The following is a 25,755-nucleotide window of genomic DNA, read 5'->3' as shown; positions in this document are numbered from 1 at the left end:
AATAGGTCTACTCTGAGTCAAGCAAAAATGGAATATAACCCAACATAATAATCATTTCAGTCCTCTTTCAAAAAGCCTTTTAAAATATTTCTCAGTTAGTATGCGTTCTTTTAAACTGTTTCTAGATTTGCTGCTGTTGTCCCTAAAATTGTTTTTCTATGCAGATGCGGTTTCTGTATACATAACGTCTACATACGTCATTACTGCACATTGCAAATCGCTTCCAGAGGCCTCATGGGAAGCAAATAATAATAATAATAATAATAATAAGAAGAAGAAGAAGAAGAAGAAGAAGAAGAAGTAAATAAATAATTTTGAAAGTTTATTAAAATTAGCTTGGAAGTTAATTTCGTAAACATTTCTGCCTAAAATGGCATTTAAATATCACAGGACATTATCATCATTATTAAAGGAGATCCCACGTTAACAACAATATATTTCAAGATTAACTAGGTGAGAGGAATAAATCTTGTCTCCCCTCAGTGAAGGATGAGGTACATCTAAAAGCTGAGGAGGCGGCGCCACAAATCCATCTAATTCTAGCCTCCCTCCACCTAACGCCGCTCATTCCCCGTCAGGCGAGGTCTCGTGCGCGTGCGCAAGGAGAGCGAGCCAGCTCTCTCTGAGCTGCTGCCCTTAGCCGGGGTGCGCGCGCACGCGCGAGGGAGAGGGCAGGGTAGGGTGTGTGTGCGAGCGCGCGCAACCGCTGGAGAAAGAGAGCCGAGCGCGCTCCCCTCCCGGCCTAGCGCTGGTGGTGGCGGTAGAGGGAACGAGCGAGCGAGCGAGCGAGCGCGGGGTCGCTCGGCCGGCCGACTATTTAACTCCCCCCACCCCCACCCCGCTTTCTCCCAAGGCTGGTTCTTCCTCCGTTTTATTTTCGTGTGTGTGAGTGTCGTTTTGGCGGCCATCGTCGAGATAAGCCCGCCCGCCTCTTTTACTCCTTCTTTTAACCCCCCCCCCCTTTTAAAAATTCCCTCCATCCCCCCCCCCCACCCCCCGTGCTCGCTTCGCCAGCTCATAGCGCCCTCCTCACACGGTCCTCTCGCGGCCCGTCCGGGGGTGGGAGCCAGGCCGCGGCTCGCCGCCCAGCCCAGCGCCCACAGGTGAGGAGGCAAAGAGTGAGAGGGAATGTGTGGTGTCGCCGCCGCCGCCGCCTCATGCCGGGCCCGAGCAGGCCTCGCCGCGGCCTAACGGGAGTCTGAGGAGAAGTGGCGGCGGCGGCGGGCCTGAGTGCGAGGGGGTGGGGAGAGTCCGGAGGAGGGGAGGCCCGCGGCTCGCCTCCTCGGAAGGAGGGTGGGTGGGCTGACTGGCTTGGTCGGATTCCCAGGCCCCGCCGCGCGCAGGCCCCGCTCCGCCTCCCTCGCCTTCTTCCCTTTGTGGTGGAAGAGAGGGGCTGCTGGGCGGCCGGCCGGCCGGCGTCGCCTCCTTAGCCTCGGGTGTCCTTTTGTGCTGAGTTCGGAGGGGAGGCAGGCCTCGGCGGCACCAGAAACAACAGCGTGGCTTCGGCGGCGGCCTCCTCGCAGCCCTCAGCCTCGTCTTCCACGGTCACCGCTTCAGTGGCGGGGAGGAGGAAGTGCGAGGGGGGTGGGGAGCGGCCCGTGCGGCGCGGTTTCCTCTGGAGCAAAGCCCCGCAGCTTTCAAGAAGCGGCGCTTACTCTTGAGGAAGTCTGACAGCCACGGTGTAGTCGTGTCGCTGCTTAGGGAGCAAGCCCCGCTGCCTTCAGATGTAGCGCTTGCTCCCGAGGAAGGCCGGCAGCCACAGTCAGTTGCTGCTGCTGCTGTTGTTAATGTTGCTAATAAGGACTAATAACTAAGTAGGACTGACGCCAAAAGGTCGTGCAAAGCCACGTGCAAAGTTTTCAAGTTCCCCAGAGCTCTTCCTCAGTCAAGATGTTAAAAGGAAACAAGTGGTAGTGGGTGAGAAAGGGGGAATGGTGATCCCAATGATGTTTGCTGCCCAAAACTTGTGTGCAATTTGTAACGGTCTTTAAGGTGGAATGCACGTGGTGGCTAGATAGATGTAATGATATTAGCCACACTTGCCACCGTACAAGATGGCAGCATGCACGGGGGGGGGGGGAGTACTTGGGACAAAAGAAGCAATGAAGATAGTTCCCCATTTTGGGGTGTTTGGAAATGCACATTTCACTTACTGGGTTCTGTCTGTAGCCCTTATTAGAGCACACTGGATCTTTGGTGTGGGGAGAAAACAAGAAGAAAGAGAAACAGGTTAATTGTGGATTGGAACGTTAAATGATCAGTGTGACACTGGAGGGTTAAGCTGCACTTTCTCTCTTACCTTTCTCTCTAGTTTTCAAAACTTATTGGGAGCTGATCACATCTCTCCACCCCCACTTCCCTGATCCCCAGATGTTTGACATCCCTTATATGGACAATTCCTGACATCAAATAAAATTGGAAGGGATGCTGATCACCTTTCCTTTCTAACAAAAATGCAAGATCTGCTGTACAAGTGTTTACTTAAAACTGCCATTATATCCTGTATGCCTTACTCTCCAGTAAGTGTGATTAGGATGCAGCCCAATATAATAATCCACTGTGTTCAAAGTAACTCCCATTGTTTTCAGTAGGACTTAGTCCCAGCTAAGCATGCATAGGATTGTAGCCCTAGTTGTAATTGCTGCTGGACTTTCTAATCTCCCTGCCTCTCCTTACCAATTTATTACACCAGAGATCTTAAGAGGTAGGGACATTCCTCATCTTGTATCTACATCTCAGTTGATCTGTTTATTGCACACTTATTTTCCCTGTTTAAATTCCTAGTTTGTGATATGTTTCTGCTTGTTTGTCTCCGCCCTTTTTTTGTTCTACAATGCATCACCATGCATTGTTATATGTACATAATGATATGTTATTACTTTACCTGTGTAGAGTGAAGGCATTACATAAAATACGGAAAGGGCTGTTTATGTTTAGTGTACATTTTTTACTGCAGAAGTGGTTCCTGCTCTTGTGTAGTGTGGGGAAGTTCAAGACTGGTTTTGAACTGTGGAAACTTGATAAATTAGGGGCAATGTGGCCTTAGAGAAACTGTGCGCAAGTGGTAAAGATAGGAGTATGGAAATATATAACACATCTTGCCACTTTCAATTTCATTAAAAAAAAAAAAAATCTTTAGTACATGTATCATGAAAATTGCCTGTGTAGGCTTCCTAGCTGTATACCAGGGGTTGGAAACCTAAGGCCCATGGGCTGGTAGCGGCCCATGGGGCTCGTCTATCTGGCCCATGGTGCTGCCTGCTCTTACTGGCGCAGCGCGGGGACCGACTTCCGGGTTGATGGTGCCTGTACGCACACGCTATTTCCGGCGCACATCCGGGTCGGAGGAGCGCCGGAAATAGCGTGTGCGCATGGGCTCTCCTCTGACCCGGAAGAGCACGCATGCGTGCACACATGCTCCGGCCCATCTGAAAGACAGAGTGTGGACCGGCCCATCGTTCAGTAAGCTTGCTGACCCCTGATGTATACAGAGAAATATGGTATTTTCCAGAATAAACAATAAAATCATTATTTGCTTTAATCATATATGACAGAAGTGGACAATTGTGTAATAACACTCTTTAAAAATGCAAGGTTCTATGCTGTTTGTGGGTTTGTTTTTTACATGTTTGAGCCATGACCTAGTTCTTCATGCTCTCCCTGTAGATGCTGTATGCTTACTTTTAAATCACTGCTTTTTCGAGTACGGAATAGTTGATTTGGTATTGTGACATCAACCTTGCATGATGACTTGGTTCATGAAGTTAAATAACAGTTGGAAGAGCAGAAAGCATTGGGCCACCTGTGTATAAGCAGACTTCTTGTGAAATAGCTAAATAATATTAAACATTCATGTAGTTTAATTCACCTGTTCAAAACACCTGGCACATTATTTGATAATCCTTAATATAACATTGCAGGATAGTATAGTCCCAATATTATTATCCCCATGCTGCATATGGGTCTGAAGCTATGAGATAGTGGTTTGCCTAGGGCCACTTTTTAATCCCATGGCTGAGGTCAGATTTGAACCTGGGTCTCTGACTCTTAGTTACTGAACTAAACTAGTCCTCTATAATTCTAGCTTGGATTTGTGAGGGTCATTGTGATGAAAGGGTTGATGATTTCATAAATTTAGTATAAAAGAAAGGTTCTAGAGAAAGATAGATAAGATTGGATGATCACTAAGCAAATATGGATTCTGCATACATTACAACAATTTTAATTGCTTCTTTTTCTGTGTCTGAATTTTTTCCCATCTCTTAATTGGGTTTAAAGAAGACTGACATATTGTTCCTTTCCTGTGTTGAAATAATCATTATCTAAGAAAATAGGAATTTGTCATCATGTGTGAAACAGTGCTGTGAGTAAAAATATTAAATGTGCCAGAAACAAAAAAAGTCTTCCAAATGCCATACTGCAGTTACCTGTGGTAGTATTGGCACATTTGCTATAAAATATTTTCATTGATTACAAAATAGTTCAGAAGCCTAGGGCAAGATAACTGCAGTCCTGTCCTGTTTTTCTTGTACTAAAATTATAGAGAAACTGAACTTTTGGTAGTCCAATAAATTAGTTGTTTGTACTAATCAAGAACTGAACTAGCCTAGTATAAAGTGGTTAGGATAGTGTAACCTAAAAAAACTGTATTTAATGTGGGTCTTATTACAGGGTTAGTTACAAAACTTTCTTTAACTGACATCAAAGTGACGAACAGCCTTCACTCAAATCAACACTTTCATGTAGTTCAGAGCAATATGCAGAGATGCTATGATTACTGCTATATTAGGTGAGAGAAGTAAATATGTGGTACATGTTTCCCACATCCCCTAGTGATGATAAAAAAACTCTGTGGCAGGACTTATCTGGGATCACTGGAGATTTCTGGTGTTTTCTGTAATAATTTGATTTATTGTTCAGAGACTGCAAACAGAATAGGTGAGTGCAGATGGCATAAATGCTTCCAACAAGCAGAAAATGCACTATCCCATTAGTCCCCAGTGAGAAGCACCCCTGCACCCCAATATACTTTCAGCTCTTAACAAAGTGCTGTCAGCTAGGTTGTAAATAGCTTATTTAAGTGTTTACACATTTATAAAACACTGATTTAGCAATACTATTTATTTAATTGCAAAAGGGCGCCTAGAAACTCCATTGTGGCGACCATAACCTACGGTTAAGGCAGTGTTTCCCAACCTTTTTTGGGCAAAGGCACACTTGTTTGATGAAAAAAATCTCGAGGCACACCACCATTACAGCCCCGTGACGTCAGCGCGCAGCGTCGCGCCGGGAGGGACGCACGAAAGTGTAAGTTTCAATTTTTTTCCCTCCCCTCCTGTGTAAAGGGGAATGCACTCTGCTAAGTAAAGGCACTTGCCACAGCAGCGTCAACGTCACAGCACCCACCGGCACCCAAGAGAGAAGGGGTCTCAGCAGCCCTTTTGCCAGGAAGAGGAGCAAGAACGAGAGGAGGAGGAGGAAGAGGAAGAGAGTCCCCCCCCAAAAAACATTCTCCTTTTGATCTTCCTTATTTGCAATTCCTCATTGCAAAACAGCGGTTGATATAGAGCTGATTTTTTTGTTATTACAGTCCCCACCCCCTCACCTAGAAAAACACCCCCTGTCAATTTTATTATTATCATCATTATTATTATTATTCCCCGCCACTCTGGGAGGCTGAAGCCCTTTAAGGCTTCCTTCTGTCCACTCTCTGTGAATTACCTGCCCGGAGCGGGTTTCTGGGGGGGGGGGCGCTGCTGCCGGTGTCCTCCCCGTCGAGTCTCGCCTTGCCCGGCGCGTGGCGGCCGCCCTTTCCCACACTCTGCCGGCTGCGCTGCCAAGCCCCGCGGCTCGGCCTGTCAGCGTTACCGGGCTCGGCGGGCGGTAATTCCCGAAGAAAGCCGGCGGCGCTTGAAGAGCTGGCAAGCCCCCATTTGCATGTCTGTTTTCCGCAGCCCTTGGAGAGGATTAAGTTCCCTCCTTCCTGCCGGGGAACCTCCAAGCTTTGGGGGTGGGGGGGAGGAGGCAGCAAAGCGAGGCAGGAAAGAGAGCGCGGCTTGGCTGGGTGAGCTTTGGCAGGGGCAGGGAATGAGAGCCGCGAGGCGGGCGCTGCGAGCGGAAGCGCTGCCCGCCGAGCTCGCAGGCAGCCAGGCAGGCAGACGGCGAGAGCCCCGCGCTGGGCGGCCTCTCCTCGCCGCCCGACTCGCCCGCCTCCCTCCCACGGAGGTAGGCTGGTGTGCCGTGGGAGGGAGGCGGGCGAGTCGGGCGGCGAGCACACGCGGGGCGGCGAGCGAGCTCCCTCCCACATCCCATCGCCGCTTGCTTCGGCCGGCCTACTGGGCTGTCGCAGGCGGAAGGCCTGCGCATGCGCGAGGTTTTCGCACCTTCCTCCAGTAGGCCGGCCGAAGCGAGCGGCGATGGGATGTGGGAGGGAGCTCGCTCGCCGCCCCACGTGTGCTCGCCGCCGCCGCCCCGCCTCTCGCCGCCCGACTCGCCCGCCTCCCTCCCACGGAACACAAGGCAACGTTCCGCGGCACACTAGTGTGCCGCGGAACACCGGTTGGGAAACACTGGGTTAAGGCGCCATTTGACTTTTAGCTTACATATCTGAGTTTCTAACACTGCTGGGAAGGGAAGGGTCTGCTTTGCCACCACAGGAAAGACACTGGTGAAGCAGCACCCAACAGGATTGAACCCTGCTCATCTGATAATAGGCAGATGTGGTTTAAGGCAAGTGGCCTTGCTGGCCAAATTGCATCCCTGACAGACAGAGATTTGGCCCATGGGCCAGAGGTTCCCTACTTCTAAAGTAGCTCTTTTTCAATTCAAGGCTTATAGTTGCCTTTTAAAATACTTTAAAGTATATTTTATGCAAGTCCCTTTTAGTTCTTTTGATTCATTTTGCCTCACTAGCCCTGCTTTTTCTTGGGGAGATTATGGCATGAAGTTACATATTTTCTCCTAATTGTTTTTTTCTGTTTGTTTGGTGTGTGTCACATTTGCTGCTCACATAGCTTAAAATGAGAAAAGCCTGAAAAATCCTAATGGAGCAATCAAACTATGTTAGATGGACAAGGGACCATGCAGGCAGTAGTGGGGATTAAAGATTTCCCAGTGCCTCTGCCAATTTTTTCATGAGCAGCATTTGGTTTCATGGCATTACTTGCACAGGGGTAAGGAAAAAAAGTTTCTGATTTTTAGGTACCTGAGGAACCAAGCACTCAGAATACTGACTTAAGTTCATTTCTGATGTTAACCATCATACCTAAGGACAGATAGTTTCAATAATAGATTCATGTAATAGACAGTGATCGCCGAAGTTCAAATAAGCCATATTGGGATAGTTGTGTGACTGAATTTGAGCACAATTTTCAGCGCTTGAAAATGTCGTTTAAAATATTTGCTATCCCAGGTTAAAATGTAGGCACAATTTTAAAAGCAAGTAATCTGGTGCTCTTGGGGGTCTAATATGAGAATGTGTATTGCCTGCTTTTATTCCACAGTGCTAAACAAACGTAACTGGAAGGAAGTTGCACACAGTAATGCAACTTGCTTTGAAAGAAGTGCAGTTGGGATGAAAACTTTTGTTGAAGTGAGCACTTATAAAATGGCATTCTAAGCACACAAACAAAACCCAACAACCCCACCTCCAAATTATTTAAGAGCCCTGGGAATTGTAGGAGCGGGAAGAGCAGGTTTCAAATCCCCACTCAGTCATGAGGCTCACTGACCTTAGGCCACTTATTGCCTCTCAGACTAATGTACCTCACAGGGTTGTTGTGGGGTTTGTATGAAGAGGGGGACAACAACATAATCACCTTGAGCTTCTTGGAGAAGAAAAGGTGGCCTTTAAATGCAGTTTAAAAAACAGCAAAGCTGCCTGAGGGTTATTTTCAGACCATTGTAGCACTGTTTTTCATGATTTCTTGCTGCTGTAAAAATGAAGTTACAGTTGTTGAATCTGTGAATCCTGTGCATTTAACTGAACATAATATGTCTAACACCAGAAACCACTTGGGCTCACGTGTCTCTTGAAATCTATCCATTTTTTAAAATTATTATTAGTAGCTAGTCATTTTAATGATCTGTACTGCTTTTAATACAAGGGATGCAGATGGCGGTGTGGGTTAAACTACAGAGCCTAGGACTTCCGATCAGAAGGTGGTGGTTCGAATCCCCGCGATGGGGTGAGCTCCCATTGCTCGGTCCCTGCTCCTGCCAACCTAGCAGTTCAAAAGCACATCAAAGTGCAAGTAGATAAATAGGTACTGCTCCGGCGGGAAAGTAAACGGCATTTCCGTGCACTGCTCTGGTTCGCCAGACCCGGAAGCTGTACGCCGCCTCCCTTGGCCAATAAAGCAAGATGAGCGCCACAACCCCAGAGTTGGTCACAACTGGACCTAATGGTCAGGGGTCCCTTTACCTTTACCTTACTGCTTTTAATTGCTTTTATTTTACTATTCACAGTCCTGATACCTTATGAGAGGGTGGCATAGAAATAAATAAATAAATAAATAAATAAATAAATAAATAAATAAATAAAAATAAAATATGGTGTGGGGAGAATTCTAAGCTCTTGGAGAATGCTTTTCTGCTAGCTCTTATGGTTTTGGTTTTGATACATAGATGGCATAATTCAGAGTTTCTTGTTGACCTTAAGAGGTTGTGGTTCATGCTGGGCCCAAGCTGTTTAGGACTTCAGAAGTCCTAACTAGCTCTTTGAATTGGGTCCCTGTGCTCTCTATTATCTGTTAAGTCAGTTTGTTTATCATTCTAGCTGTGATGCAAGGCGAAGTAAATACTTCTTGCATCATGTAAGCCACTAGATTAGACTAATAGCATTAATGTAAACACTCTTGGCCCAAGTACTGAGAATTTCATGTTGCATTTCAAGAACTTTTCACAGAAAATGTATTTATTTTTGGAAAGGAGCATTCCAGAAAATACATACAATATTTAAATGGGTTCTCTTATTCATAAATCTAGTTTAATTTTCTTCTTTTTTGTTCACTTAGAATACCCATGCACTTGAATAACAATATGGGGTCCTTATTGCATCTTAAGTTTTGAAGTGAACTAGAATAGACTTTTAAGATTCATCTTGGGATTCCTGAAAAGGCATCATACCTTTAAATGAAGAACTGAAATAACTATTTTACATTTTTAATTAAGGTGCCTTTGAGAATTTTTTAATAACCCAACCACAGTCTTCAGTGGAGAAGTTGGTGAGAGACCGCAGATTAACATGATTGGTGTCAAATCTGCATCATGCTTGATGTTGTAAAGATATGTTATATCCAGTCATGGCTTTTTCGATAGGTGTCATCTGCATCATATTCCATACTTTTTCAAAGGTGCAGTAGTTTTTCTAGGTGTGGGTGGGCTTAAGTGGGTAGGACGGATTGGTGAAAATTGGGTGCTCCACTTTGAAGATGTGTTTCCCAGGTCTAGGGTTACAATATTTTGAAGAGCAAAAAAGAGGACATATTTGCCGACTTCTACTTTTAACTATGGATCACTAAAATGAAAAAGAGGACGTGTCCTGGAAAAAGAGGACATATGGCCACCATTAGATACTATCCAAGATGGATGCAAATACAGTGGTACCTCGGGTTAAGAACTTAATTCATTCTGGAGGTCTGTTCTTAACCTGAAACACCACTTTAGCTAATGGGGCCTCCCGCTGCCATCGCCATGCCACCGCACGATTTCTGTTCTCATCCTGAAGCAAAGTTCTTAACACGAGGTACTATTTCTGGGTTAGCAGAGTCTGTAACCTGAGGCGTCTGTAACCCGAGGTACCACTGTAAGGTGTGTGCCACTGATAGGCAAGGGAAGAGTCCCCACCCACCTCCCCAGTCCTGACTGTATACCATATCTAGGCCCAAACTTCTGCCTGCATCTGTACAGCTACATGTACCTTTGGCTCAATAGGCTAGTGGTATAACCAATCAAACAGTGCTCTTGGGATCCAAATAGGCATTGCAGTGTACACTAGAAAAAGTCTGTCTTGTACTCTGAACATGATTTATAGCAAGCTTTCCAAAAAGGTTGGACACTTCTGTGCTATAAATTGCTAGCAGTCTGTTGGAGTTTGAAGGTTCTTTGCAATGGCTGTAGTCCTGCAGGCACTGCTATAGCCACCATGCAGGTGTAACTCTCACTAACAGCATCAAGCTTATTTTGTACTTTGTATAGGCAGGGCTTGAAAATGTTGCCTTTGCCCAAGCCTATACAGGCAGAGCATTGCTGCATCCAGAGAAAATGCAGCAACACTACTGTGACATAAGTCACAGAAGGAATAGCATGTCCTGCCCTGGCACTGTTGTGTCATTTCCCCTGGGGTGGGATAATGGTGTCTACATCGCTCTGTTTTCCCACTCCGTCTTGTCTCCTCCACCCAGAGCTTGTCCTCACATGTAGGGGAAGTACCTAACTCACCAAGGGTTTGAAACCCATCTGCTAAGTATTGCCCTATGTATTTGAATATTATGATATAACTTTCCTTTTTGATCTAATGCATGTACTGAAAACTGGAACTTGATGCGAAGTTTCCTGACTGATAGGAGTTCAAGAAAACCCATAATTATCTCTCCTGAGGCTTTTGTGTTTGTGTAATACAAAAATAACTAAACTACAGTGGTTCATTAACACATTTCATTACTGGGTTAGTGTTTTGAAAGGAAAATTGGTAGGATATATAGTCTTAAATAAGACATGCATTAAAATTTAAGAGTTGCAACAATCCATACCCATTGTAGTCAGATCTGTCTTGGTCTATTATTATACAGACTTCTGGATAGTAGGCGGATTAAAAAGAAATCATTACTATTTCGGCAAATATTTCTTACTTATTTTCTCCATTTCACTTACAATGTGTTGATATATAAGTCAAATACATTTGGACTAGGTTTAAAATATTGGCTTAACTTCTATTTAAGAGTGGGGGGAAGCACTTAAGATTGCTTTTATTTAGTGGTAGGTATACATGGATGTAGCCTGGGGGCAGCCCCCCCATTAAATAAAACAATAGAAATACTTAACTAATAGTCCAATCATGTTAGTTCTGCCCCCCCAACAAAGTCCTGCCCCCCCAAATCCTGGCTGCACCCATGGTGTTATTTTCATTTTGTTAAATAATTATTATTTTTTTAAAGCCTGCACATGAATAATTGTGAGAGAGTGTGCCAGTGTGTATTAGTGAGTGGATACTTGCATTTCCTAGTTCCATCTTTTTGAACTTCCTCGGTTGTGTTTTGATACAGAGTTAAGGTAGTTAGTTACATGTAGTTGTTTTTAAAAAAATGTATCTACCACTTGAATATTATGAAACCTCTGAGTGGTTTAAAATAACTATTGTTTTTTTTCAATTAAAAGAAGCCCAAGAAGCCCCACATAAAGAATGCATTGCAGTAATCCAATCTTGAAGTCACCAGTGCCTGAACTACTATGCCAAGCTCTCCCAGCCCAGGAATGATCATAGCTGTAATACCAGGTGTAGCTAGTTAAAGGCACTTCTAGCCCTTGAGGCAACCCAGACTTCCAGTGACAAAGCTGGATTAAGAAGCCCTCCAGACCGCATACTTGCTTCATCAGGGGGTGTGCAATCCTGCCTAGAACAAGCAGTTGACAGATTTCTTGGACACAGGAACCATGTTTCCAATTTTGTCAAGATTAAAGCCCAGCTTATTGTCCCTCATACAGTGGTATCTTGGGTTACATACGCTTCAGGTTACATACGCTTCAGGTTACAGACTCCGCTAACCCAGAAATATTGCTTCAGGTTAAGAAATATTGCTTCAGGATGAGAACAGAAATTGCGCTCCGGCGGCGCAGCAGCAGCAGGAGGCCCATTAGCTAAAGTGGTCTTCAGGTTAAGAACTGTTTCAAGTTAAGAACGGACCTCCAGAACGAATTAAGTACTTAACCCGAGGTACCGCTATACTTGGTTCACTTTTTAAATACCTAAGAAGTGAAAAAATATACAAATAGATACAATTTTAAATTATCCTAAAAGAACATGATAATCAAAACTCCTAATATAGAAACATTATGACTACAACTATTGAGCTCTTTGATGTAGAAGATTAAATTATTTATATAATTATACATTATTGTGTCTGCAATCCCAATGCCACTTATCTGGGAGTAAGCTGCATTAAATTCAGAAGGACTTACATTTATTATTATTATTAGTAGTAGTAGTAAAATTTGTATTACTGCCCTTCATCCATAGATCTCAAGGCGGTTTACAACATAAAAATACGAGATAAAAAAACACAAAATAAAAAAGAACAAAAGCAAACCTTGTCTTGTGTGGGGAAAGCCTGCAGGAGACTTTTGCTTACATTTGCTTGAACACAAGCAGCCTGTAAGGCCTTGTGGTGGCAGCAAAAGTGGCGGCAGCCTGCAAGGCCATGTCGCAGCAGGAGGCAGATGCAGCAGTGGCCTGCAAGGTCATGTTGTGGTGGCAGAAGTGGTGCCAGCCTGGCACTAGTGGCACGATAATCAGCAGCCTGTGAGGCCTTGTCCAGCAGGAGGAGGAGGCGGCCTGTGAGGTCATGTTGCTGTGGCGGCAGAAGCAGTGGCAAGAAGTGGCAGCAGAAGCTGCCACCTGCGAGACCTTGTGGTAGCAACGGGAGGTGACGGCAGTGGTCCGGCAGTGAGAGAATCAACACTGCCACGGCAATGCAGTAGTAGTGGTGGCAGCTTGTGAGGCCTTGCGTCAGGGGCACAAAAGTGGCGGTTTGCAAAGTTTCTCAGTGGTGAGAAACAGCAGTGGCCTTAAAGGCAGGCCGCTTCTGCTGCCACCTCCTGCCTCAGTGACATGGCCTCACAGGCTGCTTCTGCCGTCACATCCCACCACCACCATGAGGCCTTGCAGGCCAACCCCAACTTCTGCCACAACATGGCCTCACAAGTTGCCTTCATTGCTGCTGCTGCCTCCCACTGCCATGAGGCCTCGCAAGTCCCTGATTATTGTACCACTGCTGCCAGGCTGCCACTGCTTCTACCACCACTTCCCGTTGCCACGGCAAGGCCTCACAAGCCACCACAACTTCTGTCGCCACCTCCCACCGCCATGATATGGCCTCACAGGCTGTTGCCACTTCTGCCACTGGCTCCCTGAGGCCCTGCAGGCCACCTCTGCGACAAGTAGTAGCAGTTGCCAGGACGTTGCCCTGTTCACCTTTGCATAGTTCCATCCTTATTTCAACATCACAATATATTGGTATATCACAATTTTTAGCTAGTGATATATCACAATTTTGAAAACCAGATATCCTCTAGTCCTACTCATTAGAAGCAAAGAAGTAAAGCATCTCTGCCCACTTTCTCTACACCATGCATCGTTTTATACATCTCTAACATACACCCCACTTTTTTTCTGAAGCTCAGTATCTCAAAACGTAAAATTTCCTTGTACTGTAAATGAGTTGCTCCAGTCCCCTGACCATTTTAGTTGCCATTTTTCACACGCAGAAGTCCTTCATTATCTTGCCCAGCTTCTCGAAATAGGTGATCAGAACAGTAAATGGCAGCACAGTTTGGGAGCTAGGCAGACACAGTGAGCAGTATGGCGGCCTGAAGGAGGAAATGGCACTTAAAGCTTTATTGCCTTAAAAGGAGAGGGAGTGTGGCTATCCTGATCATTAGTTGGTTGCTGGGAGCCCTCAGCCCCCTTTTAAACTATGTAGAGAGCTCTCTATCAATTTGTAACAAGGCTTGAAGTGGCCTGCTAGCCAGAAATGTGCTTCTAGCCCCTCAAATCCTCACCATGATGCACTTGAGCTTGCAAGACAATTAATACATTCGTTAGCTGTTTGCCAATTTTCTTATGACTTAATTAGTTGATCATATACATTCCTTAAAGTGTTTAACTAGGCAGGAGTATAGGCATAAAGATGAACCTGTTGAGCTTGGAGTGGTTTCTTCCATGTGTCATTGCTGTGGAGCATTGTGGTCAGTACTATCCCTGGCATTTTGTGCATAGTAATTGTCCTCTGTTGACTGCATGGTCTGTGTCTCCAGGCTGCAGGCACTATCCTCCCTTTGCTTGGTACAGAATTTGGGTTAAGGAATTTTGTCAGCAGAAGTTCCTCAGTTTAGTTTAGGCTCATTCCTCTATTGGTATCAGTAAAATCTCCGTGGAGTTTCCTGCTCATGCTATCCCAGTTTTTTAAAAATACAGAGGGTGTATATAAAGACCTTTTATGGGAAGGTCCATAGTTCAGTGGTAGAGCACATGCTTTGCATGCAAAATGCCTAGGGTTCGGTTCCTGGCATCTTAGTAGGGCTGGGAAAGATTCCTGCATCAAACCGGAGAGTTCTGCCAAGTAGTGTGTAGACAATATTGAGTTAGGTAGACTAATAGTATGATTTGGTAGACGTCAAGATTCCTTTGTTTCAAAACATCAGCTGTGCAAATTACCAACATTCTTAAGAGTTAAAGGGGAAGATCCAAATCAGATACGTAGTAAACTGTTTTACTAGATGGTTCAAGTCCATTGTTTTGACTCTGCCTACCAGCCTGTCAAGTTTGACTCATTCACTCGAATTTTGCTCCATATTAATCCTGCTGTGCAGGAAGGACAGTAATTGAACTCTGTCAGCTGCTTTTGGAGACAGCTTAATCGCTGGAGAGGGAGGGGCTGGGGGTGGATGGGCCGGCGCTCGTTTGCCTCCCGCCTCGAGAGCGTCTTCCGGGCGAGCAGTGACCAGGATCGTCCCTTCGTAGCGAAGGAAGGACCAAGCCTTCTTTTCCCGGCGCGACCTTTGCTGCGCTAAGCAGTCTCCCTTGGCGGATGCTTGCGATAGCTGGCTGCAAACGGAGTCCGGCTGATCATGTGAGGCAGATCTGCCCGCGCAGCCTCCTTCCCTCCCTGGGCCCAAGCAGGATACCGCCTCCTCGTTCTCACTGGCGTTAGGAGGAGCTGGCGGAGAGTGAGCTCAGGCTTTCTTCGGCGACCAATAGCTTTGCCACACGAGGCTTCGGACTGAACTCGGGAGTTGCTGCTTCTGCTTTTGGATGTGACCGTGCGCCTCCCTCTTGGGTTTGGGCGCAGTTGTTTCCAGTTCAGATTCGCGGGGGCTCCGGAGATCGCGCAAGAAAAGGAGTTGGGTGGGGGTCGAAATTCGGGTCTCCATTTTAGGAGGCTTCCTAATCAAAGTGGATCTAATTGGTGAGACTTTCTGCAGCTTCTTCACACTAGCACGTCTTTCACTTTGGATTACTTCGGAAACTTTCATTAAAGGAACGCCCTTCCCTTGTTCAGGGAGCTGCCTGCCTCGCATGGATTTGTGCCCCCTTCTGGGTATTGTTTTCGCGCCGGCTGTCTCTAAGCCTTGGCGTTTCCAGGAGGGGCCTCTGTTGTGGATTGTTTTTGTTTCTATGGAGAAACGCAATGAGCTGTTCTACTCCTCATGACGGGGAAATCCGCCTTCAGTTTTTTATACGCATGGAAAGGAGTCCTTGATACATGTCTGCCAGGAAATAAAACCAGCAAAAGAAAAGGTAGCATTTCTTACACTGGCATTGTTAGGCGCTGGACCTCAGTGAGATTTGTGAAAGCCAGCAGTTGCTTGGGATATCGCAAATGGCCAATTTTCCTTGTTTGGCACGGTATCAGAAACATCTTTAGTTTCTCACTTGATGAGTACAGTAGCTGATCCTGTAATCTTAAAGAGCTATCAGAAATAGGTTTGTTGCCCATGTTTTATTTTTCTTTACATTCACTACACGTTTGGAATGTAGCTCACCTTCCCCCTCAAAATCCAACTACTACTGGGGGGGAAACATACTGTATGAATGCTCATCATATAATCCATGCAGGTGTTTACCCTCTTTTCATTACCAAGGCACCTGTTAAGGAAATCAGACTTGGAGGCTGGATTTGAATGCATTTTCTTTCTTGAACCCCTACCAAGTTTTGATCCAACATTCAAATGCTTCTGTTTACTCAGCATGATCAAAATATTTTGGGGAAACAAGGTACGGAATTTTAGTTTGTTTGCCTGCACCTGAACTTTTTATAGAGTTTTTCCTTTCAGCTGGAGCAGACATTGTAGAAATACTTTGCACAATGGAATTTGGGGGTGTACTAGTGAGATGTTGGGCTCCTCATGTGATAATCTGATTCTGACATGGATTTTTGTATTGCGGGTATCAAGACACAATATGAAACTTTGGTGCAATCAAAGAGCCACATAAAATTTATGGATGTTAGAGATTGTTGCAGAATTGGGCGGGATCTGGCAGGCTCCATGATGGTGGGACAGGATCCAGCACTTACCCACACGTGTGTGTGTGTGTGTGTGTGTGTGTGGTGTGCAAAACATACTTAGTGACTCACAGGCTACCCTGGATTTCCTTTGTTGTGTAGAGATCCACTTTCTACTCCAAGCACCCCAGGCTGTTGCATATATGTCCACTTCATATTTATCTGTGCTGTTCCTGAAGATTTGTGTAAAGGTTTATGTGGGTGAAAAAGACCTTGGTTGTAACTTCAGCTGTAATTAGTTGGTGTGCATACTGCTCACTTTAATTTTTATTCTATGGAATTAATGTAGCAGAACAATTAACATGGCTTTAAAAAATAGACATAATGAGAGTCAATATGAATGTCTTTTTCCTCTTGTACTATTTGTCCTGTGTTAATAAAGGAGATGGTGACAAAGTAAAATAGGTTTTATTTACTTCCTTTAATCACAATATAGTGTCCAAGCCTGCAGCCAGAACTTTGTCAAGAGCGAGGGCTATCGTTCCAAGCTGGTGCTGATGAAAATAGCCATCACTACTACTTTTTCTTTTCTTTTTTAAAACAGCAGCCTTGTGCATTGTAGTAGAGTAGCAGAGGTGAATAAAACTCTCAGATGGCTATCAAAAAGTACAGCAACCTCCAACATCTGGTTGTGTTCCCTTGGTGACTTCAGGATTAACTATTTCACTGCAGAAGCATCTGTACACACATTTCTGTTGCAGTTTTGTTTATGTTGTTCTTTCCCTCCCTCCTCTACTCCATTTTCGTCTGGTTGCTCACTACTTCACCCTGCAAAAATGTTGTTTACTATGCAAGCCCTTGTAATGCAGAGGAGGCATATGTACTTAGAAAATACATGACTGTTGGTCAGTAGCTTCAACACTTTAATTCTGGTCTCACAGGAATGCTTACAACTAATTCAGATTTAACACCAAATTATCTGTAGTAAAGTGTGGACACTGTGATGGGCTAACTCTGGCTGTCAAACAGTGATAAGGTATTCTTGTGAGCACAGCTGTAGTTTAAAAAATGGGTCATTAAGGGGTGTGTGTTTTTTTTAAATCAAGCTTTTAGATCTTAACAAGTGACAACTTAGCCATAGGTACAGTATACCCAGTAGAAATTGAGAAAAGTGCATCAAGGTCTAATACTTTATGACCTAACTGTTAGTTCTTTGGTTCTTAGAGAACAAAGGAGGCAGGCTCTATTGATTGAATTGCAGTACATTTGGTGCTACTCAAAGAGATAATTTGAATCTTTCAAACTTTTATTTTTGTGTGTGATAAAATTCATACGATTTGAGTTTTGTTTGGGGTTTACAGATGTCTTATGAAACATATAACAAGTCAAAACAAATTCTCATATTAACTTAAATTGGAGGTAAAGTTTGCACAGCACACTTGGTAAAACCAGCAGTTTCAGTTAGATCTTGCCTGGTAGAGCATTATGGTGTTGACTTCAGTGTCCACAGAACAAGGCCGCTTCTCTTCTAGCAAACCCTGCCAAAAAGGAGAGATGAGACATTCTGAGTAACTGTAAGCAAAAACTCGTAAACATTTTGTACTAATATATTCAGTATAAACTACAGGTGTTTTTGGTGTTCTGTTGTGAGGGACCACCCAGATGCAACATTCGGAACTGGCATAGGGTAAATTTTGATTATTTTTTGAGGTTGTGGGTTTTAAAATTTTTTGAAATGGGTTGTCCGCATTAATATTAAAGGCTCTGTCTTATTGATTTATTTTATATATCAAATAATTTCAAGCAAAATATCATACCTTTTGTCCTAAATCCCAGGATAAGTTGCAACAATGAATACATAAAACAATCAACCATAAAAAAAGAAAAAGTCAACTGTACATAAAATAGTATTATGATTATATATTTATATAATTATATGTGATTATATATATTATGATTATACTTGTCACTTTTTGCAACGCAGCTTGCAGTACAAGAACAAACATTAAAACCAAACAGAATAATAAGACTAAAACAAGAACCTAAAATGCTCATTCATAAAAATATATAAAAAGGACATATCCAACTTACCCCACTAAAAGGATGAGCACAAAAGTAGGCTAAAAACAACCACCACTTTCCAAATTAAGAGTTAAAAGCCTGGGCAATTAAAAACAATGTGATAGTTCCAGGCATAACCCCCTGGGGAGAGCATTTTACAAGTGGAGAGTCTCCACTGAAAAGGCCCTTTATTGTATCTTCACTCTGCATCTCCCTTAGAGGGACACATAGTGAAAGGTGATTGAATGCAGGGTCCAGGTTAGTTCATGTGGAGAGAGGTGGTCATTGAGATACTGGGGTACTGCACTGCCTAAGGCTTTATAGGTCAAAACCAGAGTTAAACTTGGCCACCAGTGCAGTTGTGCCAATATTGATGTTATATGCTCAAACTGTCCTGCAATTTGGCAGCTGAATTTTGCACTAGCTGTGGTTTCCAAACCATTTCCAAGGGAACCCAATCACAACACAGTGCACTAATCCAGGGGTCAGCAATTTTTTTCGCAGGGGGCCGGTCCACTGTCCCTCAGACCTTGGGGGGGGGGCGGACTATATTTTGGGAAGCCCCCCCACTGACTCTCCCCTTCTCTACAGCACTGGATGAGCCCCAGTGGCTGCTTACCTATTCCTTATGAGCGGCAGGGGCTGGCGGCAGGACGATGAGCGGCACGAAAGGGCTGGCTCCGGAGAGAGGCTGCTTAAAATGGTGTTCAGCCAACCGCGGCTCATCAAAGCCCAGCCCCCTTCCTTCTCTAGGCAGGGCAGGGAGAAGCCAGGAGGAGGGAGGGAGGGAGAAGGCGCAGGTTCTGGGTTCTTGTTGGCTATTCTAATTTTACTCATATTAAAATGTTGTGAGAGTTGGCTCATAGGAAAACTAGTTGATTTCTCCGGTCTTCCAGCAATGAGTTCCATAGATAACTGAAGGTTCTGATTGGGCCTGAAAGATAGTTGGGACAACCTGATATTTGTCAGTGGATATATTTATTGCATTGCAGATTAATTTGGTAAAAAGTGAGGCAATGTGCTTATGTCTAAATGGTCATTCAGAGTTGAATGTGACTTGTTCAGTGGTGTATTGAAATGTGTGTGGTAGCTGAGCTTGCCTGTTCTGGTGCCCAGCTTCTAAGCATATGCGTAGTGGTAATTACCTTGCAGGGACGCGGGTGGCGCTGTGGGTAAAAGCCTCAGCACCTAGGGCTTGCCGATCGAAAGGTCGGTGGTTCGAATCCCCGCGGCGGGGTGCACTCCTGTTGTTCAGTCCCAGCGCCTGCCAACCTAGCAGTTCGAAAGCACCCCCGGGTGCAAGTAGATAAATAGGGACCGCTTACTAGCGGGAAGGTAAACGGCGTTTCCATGTGCGGCTCTGGCTCGCCAGAGCAGCGATGTCACGCTGGCCACGTGACCCGGAAGTGTCTCCGGACAGCGCTGGCCCCCGGCCTCTTGAGTGAGATGGGCGCACAACCCTAGAGTCTGTCAAGACTGGCCTGTACGGGCAGGGGTACCTTTACCTTTTTAATTACCTTGCAAGGCTTACAAGATGGGAAGAGGGGATGCCGAAATGAACATTTAACTCTTCCTACATTGGATTATCTACATGTGTGGGCTGTCAGGTGATTTAAAGGTTTTTAATGGTTGGGTCATAAATTGTAACCTGTTGGTTACACCTGTGTACAAATAAATTATTCTGAAGGAAATTGTATTTTGCTTTTAGATGCGTACACGTGTCACAGGGGGCAGCATATGGAAAGAGATTCCTTATTGTCTGAGATAGAAGAAATGTCTGTTCCAATATGATGTTTTTGTAAGCAAAAATAATTAGTGCAGTGTGGCTATATGCATGTGTACACAGAAGTAAGGCCCACTGTGTTAATGGGAATTACTCCCTACAAAGTGTGATTAGATTCTTGAAAGAATCTGCCTATCAATTAATTGGTGGCATATTTTTATTCAAAATATTTTAATTGCTTGATCCATACCATTAATTGATTTAAATACTTGCAGTTCTATGTTCACTAAAAATGCACCATAAGCTTCTCAGTTCCCAGTGAACCTTTTAGCAGGCTATTAAGGTTAGCTATAGTCTCTAAGGTATGTAATAGCATTGCAACCACACACAAAAAATGTAGCCAGATGGTTAGAGACTTTGTGAAAATATTTTGACTAATGTGAAAAACCAATTGTAAGCTATTACCATGCTTGAAGTGTGAATAGTACAAAACGTTTCTATTTTAGTCTGCTTATTTTTTTTAAAAAAGATGTTACTATCCTATCTTTAAAACAACACTATATGCAAAGTATGTGTCGATACATACACCAGGAATTTTGTCATTCTTTTTCCTTGTAACGTTACTGCTTGTCTTTAAGTGAGGTAGAGATTTCTGTGCTGCAAATGGCTAAGCAAAATTGCTAATTGCTGCCCAGAGTATATTGAGCAAGAACTTTGAATGTATCAAGGATAAGGTTTCCTGAATAGCACAAAACTTAACTAGAGAAGCTGTTATGTTTTTAAGTAGACACTAATTAGTCTGATTTTTGAGATGGTGGAAAGAATCACCTCATCTCTGAGATCATTAGCAGTTGCCCACTGTTGCATGCCTCAGGGATTTTTCTTTGTGGGGTAAATATATGCAGTAAAACAAACCAGCTTACTGGTCACTTGCAGGTTTTGCTTGCAGTTGTTATGACAGAAGGATTGTGACTGCAGTCCTGTGTTTTTATACATTGTTCAGGGTGTGGCTACAATCACAGGTTTGATGTATCCTACATGTAGAGAAGCTCTCTTGGCATTTGCGTTTCAGGAGCATTTTAACTCTGAGATACTGTACTACTTTCTCAAACAGACTGTGTTACTCCATACAAAACCAGCACCTGAATGTCTGTACTACTTATTAACGCCATATGACTAGTTGCTATATAAGACTTTTTAATACCCTGTTTAAACTTCATTGGTACTTTGGCTGTAGTCCACACACAGTTAAACACACTTAACTTCCACTGCTTCCACTGAGACCTAGATGCAGACATGAGCATGAACTTGATGGTGGCTTTTATGTTTTAATGCAGATCACATCAGGTTCTGTTTTCAGACATTGTGAAATGTGGTAATATTTATCATTTATTGGGTCCCCTGGTGAAATTAATTTCAGGGGAGACAAAAGAAAACACCCTTCACACAACAGATTAATGTATGGCAGTCCCAGCCACAAGATGTGGTGTTGACCATGGCTTAGATGGCTGTTAAAAAATAGATTAAAACTCATTTACCCTAAACCACCTTATTAGGTGCTCTAATTAAGCAGTATTCCTTTACAACTATCTCCTCCATTTCTTTAGTTACAAATTATTAATAAATGTGGTTAAAATACATATTCCAATACATTATATATTGATTGCAATTCAAGTAACATGTGTTGGTATTATTATTATTATTATTATTATTATTATTATTATTATTATTTATTGAATTTATATACTGCCCTATACCCGGAAGTCTTAGCAAAACCTCCCCAACATCCATCCTCTTAGATGGCTTTGAAAAAGGATTGGAAAATTTAATGGAGAATTGGTCTAGCTAAGTGGAGCTTCTATGATCAGAGGCAGTATCACTGTAAATACCAAGTTTCTGGGGAAGTTGGCATATAGGATGGGTTGCTGTCTTCATGTTGTGCTTGTTACCCTTCTGGAAGCTGTGAGAAATAAATGCTGGACTAGATGGACCTATAAACCCTGTTGGATTAGACCAAGTTTTCCTAAACTTGGATCACCAGCAGTTGTTGAACTACAAATTCCATTATCCCTAGCTAGCAGGACCAGTGGTCAGGGATGGTGGCCTGTAGTCCAGAAACTGCTGGAGACCCAAGTTTGGGAAACCCTGGATTAGACCATTTTTACATTTAGTAAATGTGTCAGATTCTCCCCCCCCCCGAAAAAGTAGGCTTGATTGTTTTCTTTTGAAAGAAGGAGCTTTACAAATGTGCTCATTTTGTTTTGCTTTCTTACAGAAATGAGTCGTCAAACTGCTACAGCGCTTCCCACGGGTACCTCCAAGTGCACACCATCACAGAGGGTGCCTGCATTGACTGGCACCACCGCTTCCAACAATGACTTGGCTAGTCTCTTTGAGTGTCCTGTCTGTTTTGACTATGTACTGCCACCTATTCTGCAGTGCCAAAGTGGCCATCTTGTTTGTAGCAACTGTCGTCCCAAGCTCACATGCTGTCCGACCTGCCGAGGCCCACTGGGTTCAATTCGTAACTTGGCTATGGAAAAGGTTGCCAACTCTGTACTGTTTCCTTGTAAATATGCCTCCTCTGGCTGCGAAATCACTTTGCCCCACACTGAAAAAGCAGACCACGAAGAGCTTTGTGAATTCAGGCCTTATTCGTGCCCATGTCCTGGTGCTTCTTGTAAGTGGCAAGGCTCTCTAGATGCTGTCATGCCTCATCTCATGCACCAGCATAAGTCAATAACGACGCTACAGGGAGAAGATATAGTTTTCCTTGCTACAGACATTAATCTTCCTGGTGCCGTTGACTGGGTTATGATGCAGTCTTGTTTTGGCTTTCACTTCATGCTTGTATTGGAGAAACAGGAGAAATATGATGGTCACCAGCAGTTCTTTGCAATTGTACAGCTGATAGGAACACGGAAACAAGCTGAAAATTTTGCTTATCGACTTGAGCTAAATGGTCATAGGCGACGATTGACTTGGGAAGCAACTCCTCGATCAATTCACGAAGGGATTGCAACTGCCATCATGAACAGTGACTGTCTAGTCTTTGACACCAGCATTGCACAGCTTTTTGCAGAGAACGGCAATTTAGGCATTAATGTGACGATTTCGATGTGTTGAAACCGCAATCTGACGTTTTCAGGCCAGTGTCTAAAAACAACCCACAGCATTCAGTTTCATAGAACAAAGGTAAACATCTTTGACTGCCAGATGTGAACAATTTGGTAGGGAGAGGTTAGCATATATGAAGGTAAATTAATAGGAAGGCTGTTAAAGTACAGGAAACAGTTGCATGTAATAACACTAATATATTTAAAATAAGTCAGCAGTAAACCACTGAAAATATATATATATGCGTGTATGTGTATATATATATATATTCTACCCAAAATGGGCATCTTTTTGTATTAAGAACTGATTGAATGAAATGTGTTGTAAAATAATTCTAAACTTGTTTGTAGATTGATTGTACGTTTGGAACAGATACTGTTTTGTGTTTAATTTGTATTCTTTTCCTTTGACTGACAAGCCATGCAAGGCGGTCCAGTCTCTGGCCGCTACTTCCCCCTATTCTTCCTCCCCTCCCACTGCGTAAGTCACTACATAGTATTGCTGCTGTTCTTGTGTAAATTTTCTGTGTATTTGCTAATTTTTATTAACTTCTAGTTTTTCATTAAATAAATGATTTTTTTCTTTTATGTAATTCAGGTTTTTCCTTTTTCCTTTTTTTGACCCTTTGAGATTAATTACAGGTGTCCATTTTCTGATACTTATAATTACTTATGGTAAAGTGTATACTTCTGTATGTTTGGTATCATTTTTAGGGGGGTGCAATCCTGCCACTGGTTATATAGTACAGATAAGTCCTGTGGACCTATATGGAACTTAAACCTGAGTAACTCTGCAAAGGATTGAAGTCCTTAGTCTCTTTCCAGTAGTTCATTCAATGATACTGTTGTTCATTCAGCTATTTTTGTGAACATAACAGTGTCTAAAAAGGGGCAACATTGAACTGATTCCTAAAAAGGCTTCTTTTAAATTGTAGATGCCATTGTATTTTGAGTTCAAGCATAACTGCAGATTTGTTTGAGAATGTTCTAATTTAAAAAAGTGGAAGGTCAGGCACATTTTCAAATGACTTTAGAGACCTTTAGACATTTTGAAGTCATTCTTGTAATTATTGGTTGTGCAGTACAAGAAGGCATTGTCTATACAGTATTTGTAACTATAAATTACAGACCATTTGTTTAAATGAGGCAGTTGAAATAAGCTGTTTTTGGTCTTTTTTAAATTCTGTCATTAAAAGAATTCCTGGCAAACTGAAAACTCTCTTAAGTGAATTTTTTGCCTTAACGGAATAGAAGCTCACTTGAATGCAACATTGCTCAGAATTCCTTGTTCCTTTGTCCAAGGATATGCTGCCTGTTCTTGCACAAGGGGAACACTGATAGTGTTCCTAGCTCCTAGAGGAATTCCCAGTGGTAGTGGTGGTGGTGGTGGTAGTAGCAGCCATTCTTTGACCTGACCTTTTTTCTGGAATGTTAATGGTTGGGATTTCTGGGATTCAACATGCAGGGCTTAGTGCTGCATCTACTTTCCAGAAATGTCAACCAATGTGATATTTCTTTTGTGTTTACTTTTGTTTTGCCAATGGGATCTGTGCCAAGGCTCTCTTAATTTTTGTGCGGATTACACAGATGAACACTGCATGTCTTAAAAGTTATCCTGAGGGAAGTGCTTGTGAAAGATTAAAAGTAATCTATAAGGATTCCTTTAATAGAAGGGGCAGGCAGGAATCAATGCAAGAATGGGAAATATTCTATCTATTCAACAGCTGGAATAGCACTGTGGTGGGAAGGGGGTCTAGGAAGCAGAAGGCTGCTGGATGCAGATAGGTGAAGCACAAAAAGAACCTCATTTCACCAAGACCCACAAGGCAAGCTTCAGCACAATGCAGATAGGGAACTGGGAGGAGAGAGGGTTTGAATACACTGTGTGAGGGGTACATCTCCATGTCTGCTGTGGCTGAATCAGTCTTGTGACTAAGCTCAGGAGAGATACTAGTCTGTCATAGGCTAGCAGAGGATAGCTGTAGAGCTTTCTGTGCTAGGTGAGGTGGCAGTGGGATTTCCTTTCTCTGGCAGCCCAATGATTTCTATACTTTGTGTAGAGGAAGAATGAAGCACTCTGTCCTGGTAATCAGCCCAGTCACTCTCCCACATGCAATTCCTTGGTTATCAACGTACTTCAAAGTACTTAAATATGGCTGATCCTGCCCATTCCCCCCCCCCCAAACTGCTATGTTATATGTAAATATTTAGTTGTAATCTAGAATTCAATAGATTGCAGTTTGCTTTAACAGGATATTGACTGTGCTACTAATTAGTTTTGACTTCAAAGCAGGTATGAAATGAGCAGCTGCATTAAGGTAAGTGCCATTCAGCCTGTTGCGTATTAAGCTTGCTTAAAAATACTGTCTTCTACCTAAAATACTCAAAGCAGGAAATCCAGGATGCCCCATTATCTCAGGTATTGGCACTATTACTGTGGGTGTTTCCGGTTATATGGACTCTGTTTTGAAACCATATGCCATCAGTGCTCCCAGCTACGTATGTGGCACCACAGATTTTCTGAGGAAAATACAATCTTTGAATAATCTTCCTAACAATACTATACTAGCCACTATGGATGTGGAATCTCTGTATACCAACATCCCACACTGCGATGGATTACAAGCTATAAGGA

The 25,755-nt window shown here is 43.5% G+C and overlaps 1 protein-coding gene across 6 annotated transcripts; it reads left to right on the top strand.

Annotated features, from left to right (window-relative positions):
- The first annotated feature begins 689 nt into the window (after window positions 1-689).
- SIAH1 (siah E3 ubiquitin protein ligase 1) lies at window positions 690-24,336 on the top strand. Of its 6 annotated transcripts, XM_028740213.2 has the most exons (3): window positions 690-1,103; window positions 2,312-2,519; window positions 22,280-24,336. In XM_028740213.2, the coding sequence occupies exon 3, from the start codon at window positions 22,282-22,284 to the stop codon at window positions 23,128-23,130; it is 849 nt and encodes a 282-aa protein (XP_028596046.1). In that variant the 5' UTR covers window positions 690-1,103; window positions 2,312-2,519; window positions 22,280-22,281; the 3' UTR covers window positions 23,131-24,336. The 6 variants fall into 6 exon arrangements, with proteins under 6 accessions (XP_028596046.1, XP_028596045.1, XP_028596043.1 ...); XM_028740212.2 differs by lacking the exon at window positions 2,312-2,519 and having other exon boundaries at window positions 691-1,103; XM_028740210.2 differs by lacking the exons at window positions 690-1,103; window positions 2,312-2,519 and adding an exon at window positions 14,681-15,514.
- Window positions 24,337-25,755: the final 1,419 nt, after the last annotated feature.

This window comes from Podarcis muralis, chromosome 7 (assembly GCF_964188315.1).
Source record: "Podarcis muralis chromosome 7, rPodMur119.hap1.1, whole genome shotgun sequence".
Taxonomy (NCBI): Eukaryota; Metazoa; Chordata; class Lepidosauria; order Squamata; family Lacertidae; genus Podarcis; species Podarcis muralis.
This window is presented reverse-complemented; position numbering and strand designations above follow the sequence as displayed.

Bases quoted from the DNA above. Each gene is read 5' to 3' on its own strand.
- SIAH1 (XM_028740210.2), top strand. From the start codon at position 15,424: ATGACGGGGAAATCCGCCTTCAGTTTTTTATACGCATGGAAAGGAGTC. The intron at 15,515-22,279 runs GTAGCATTTCTT...GCTTTCTTACAG, and splicing joins TAAAACCAGCAAAAGAAAAG to AAATGAGTCGTCAAACTGCT.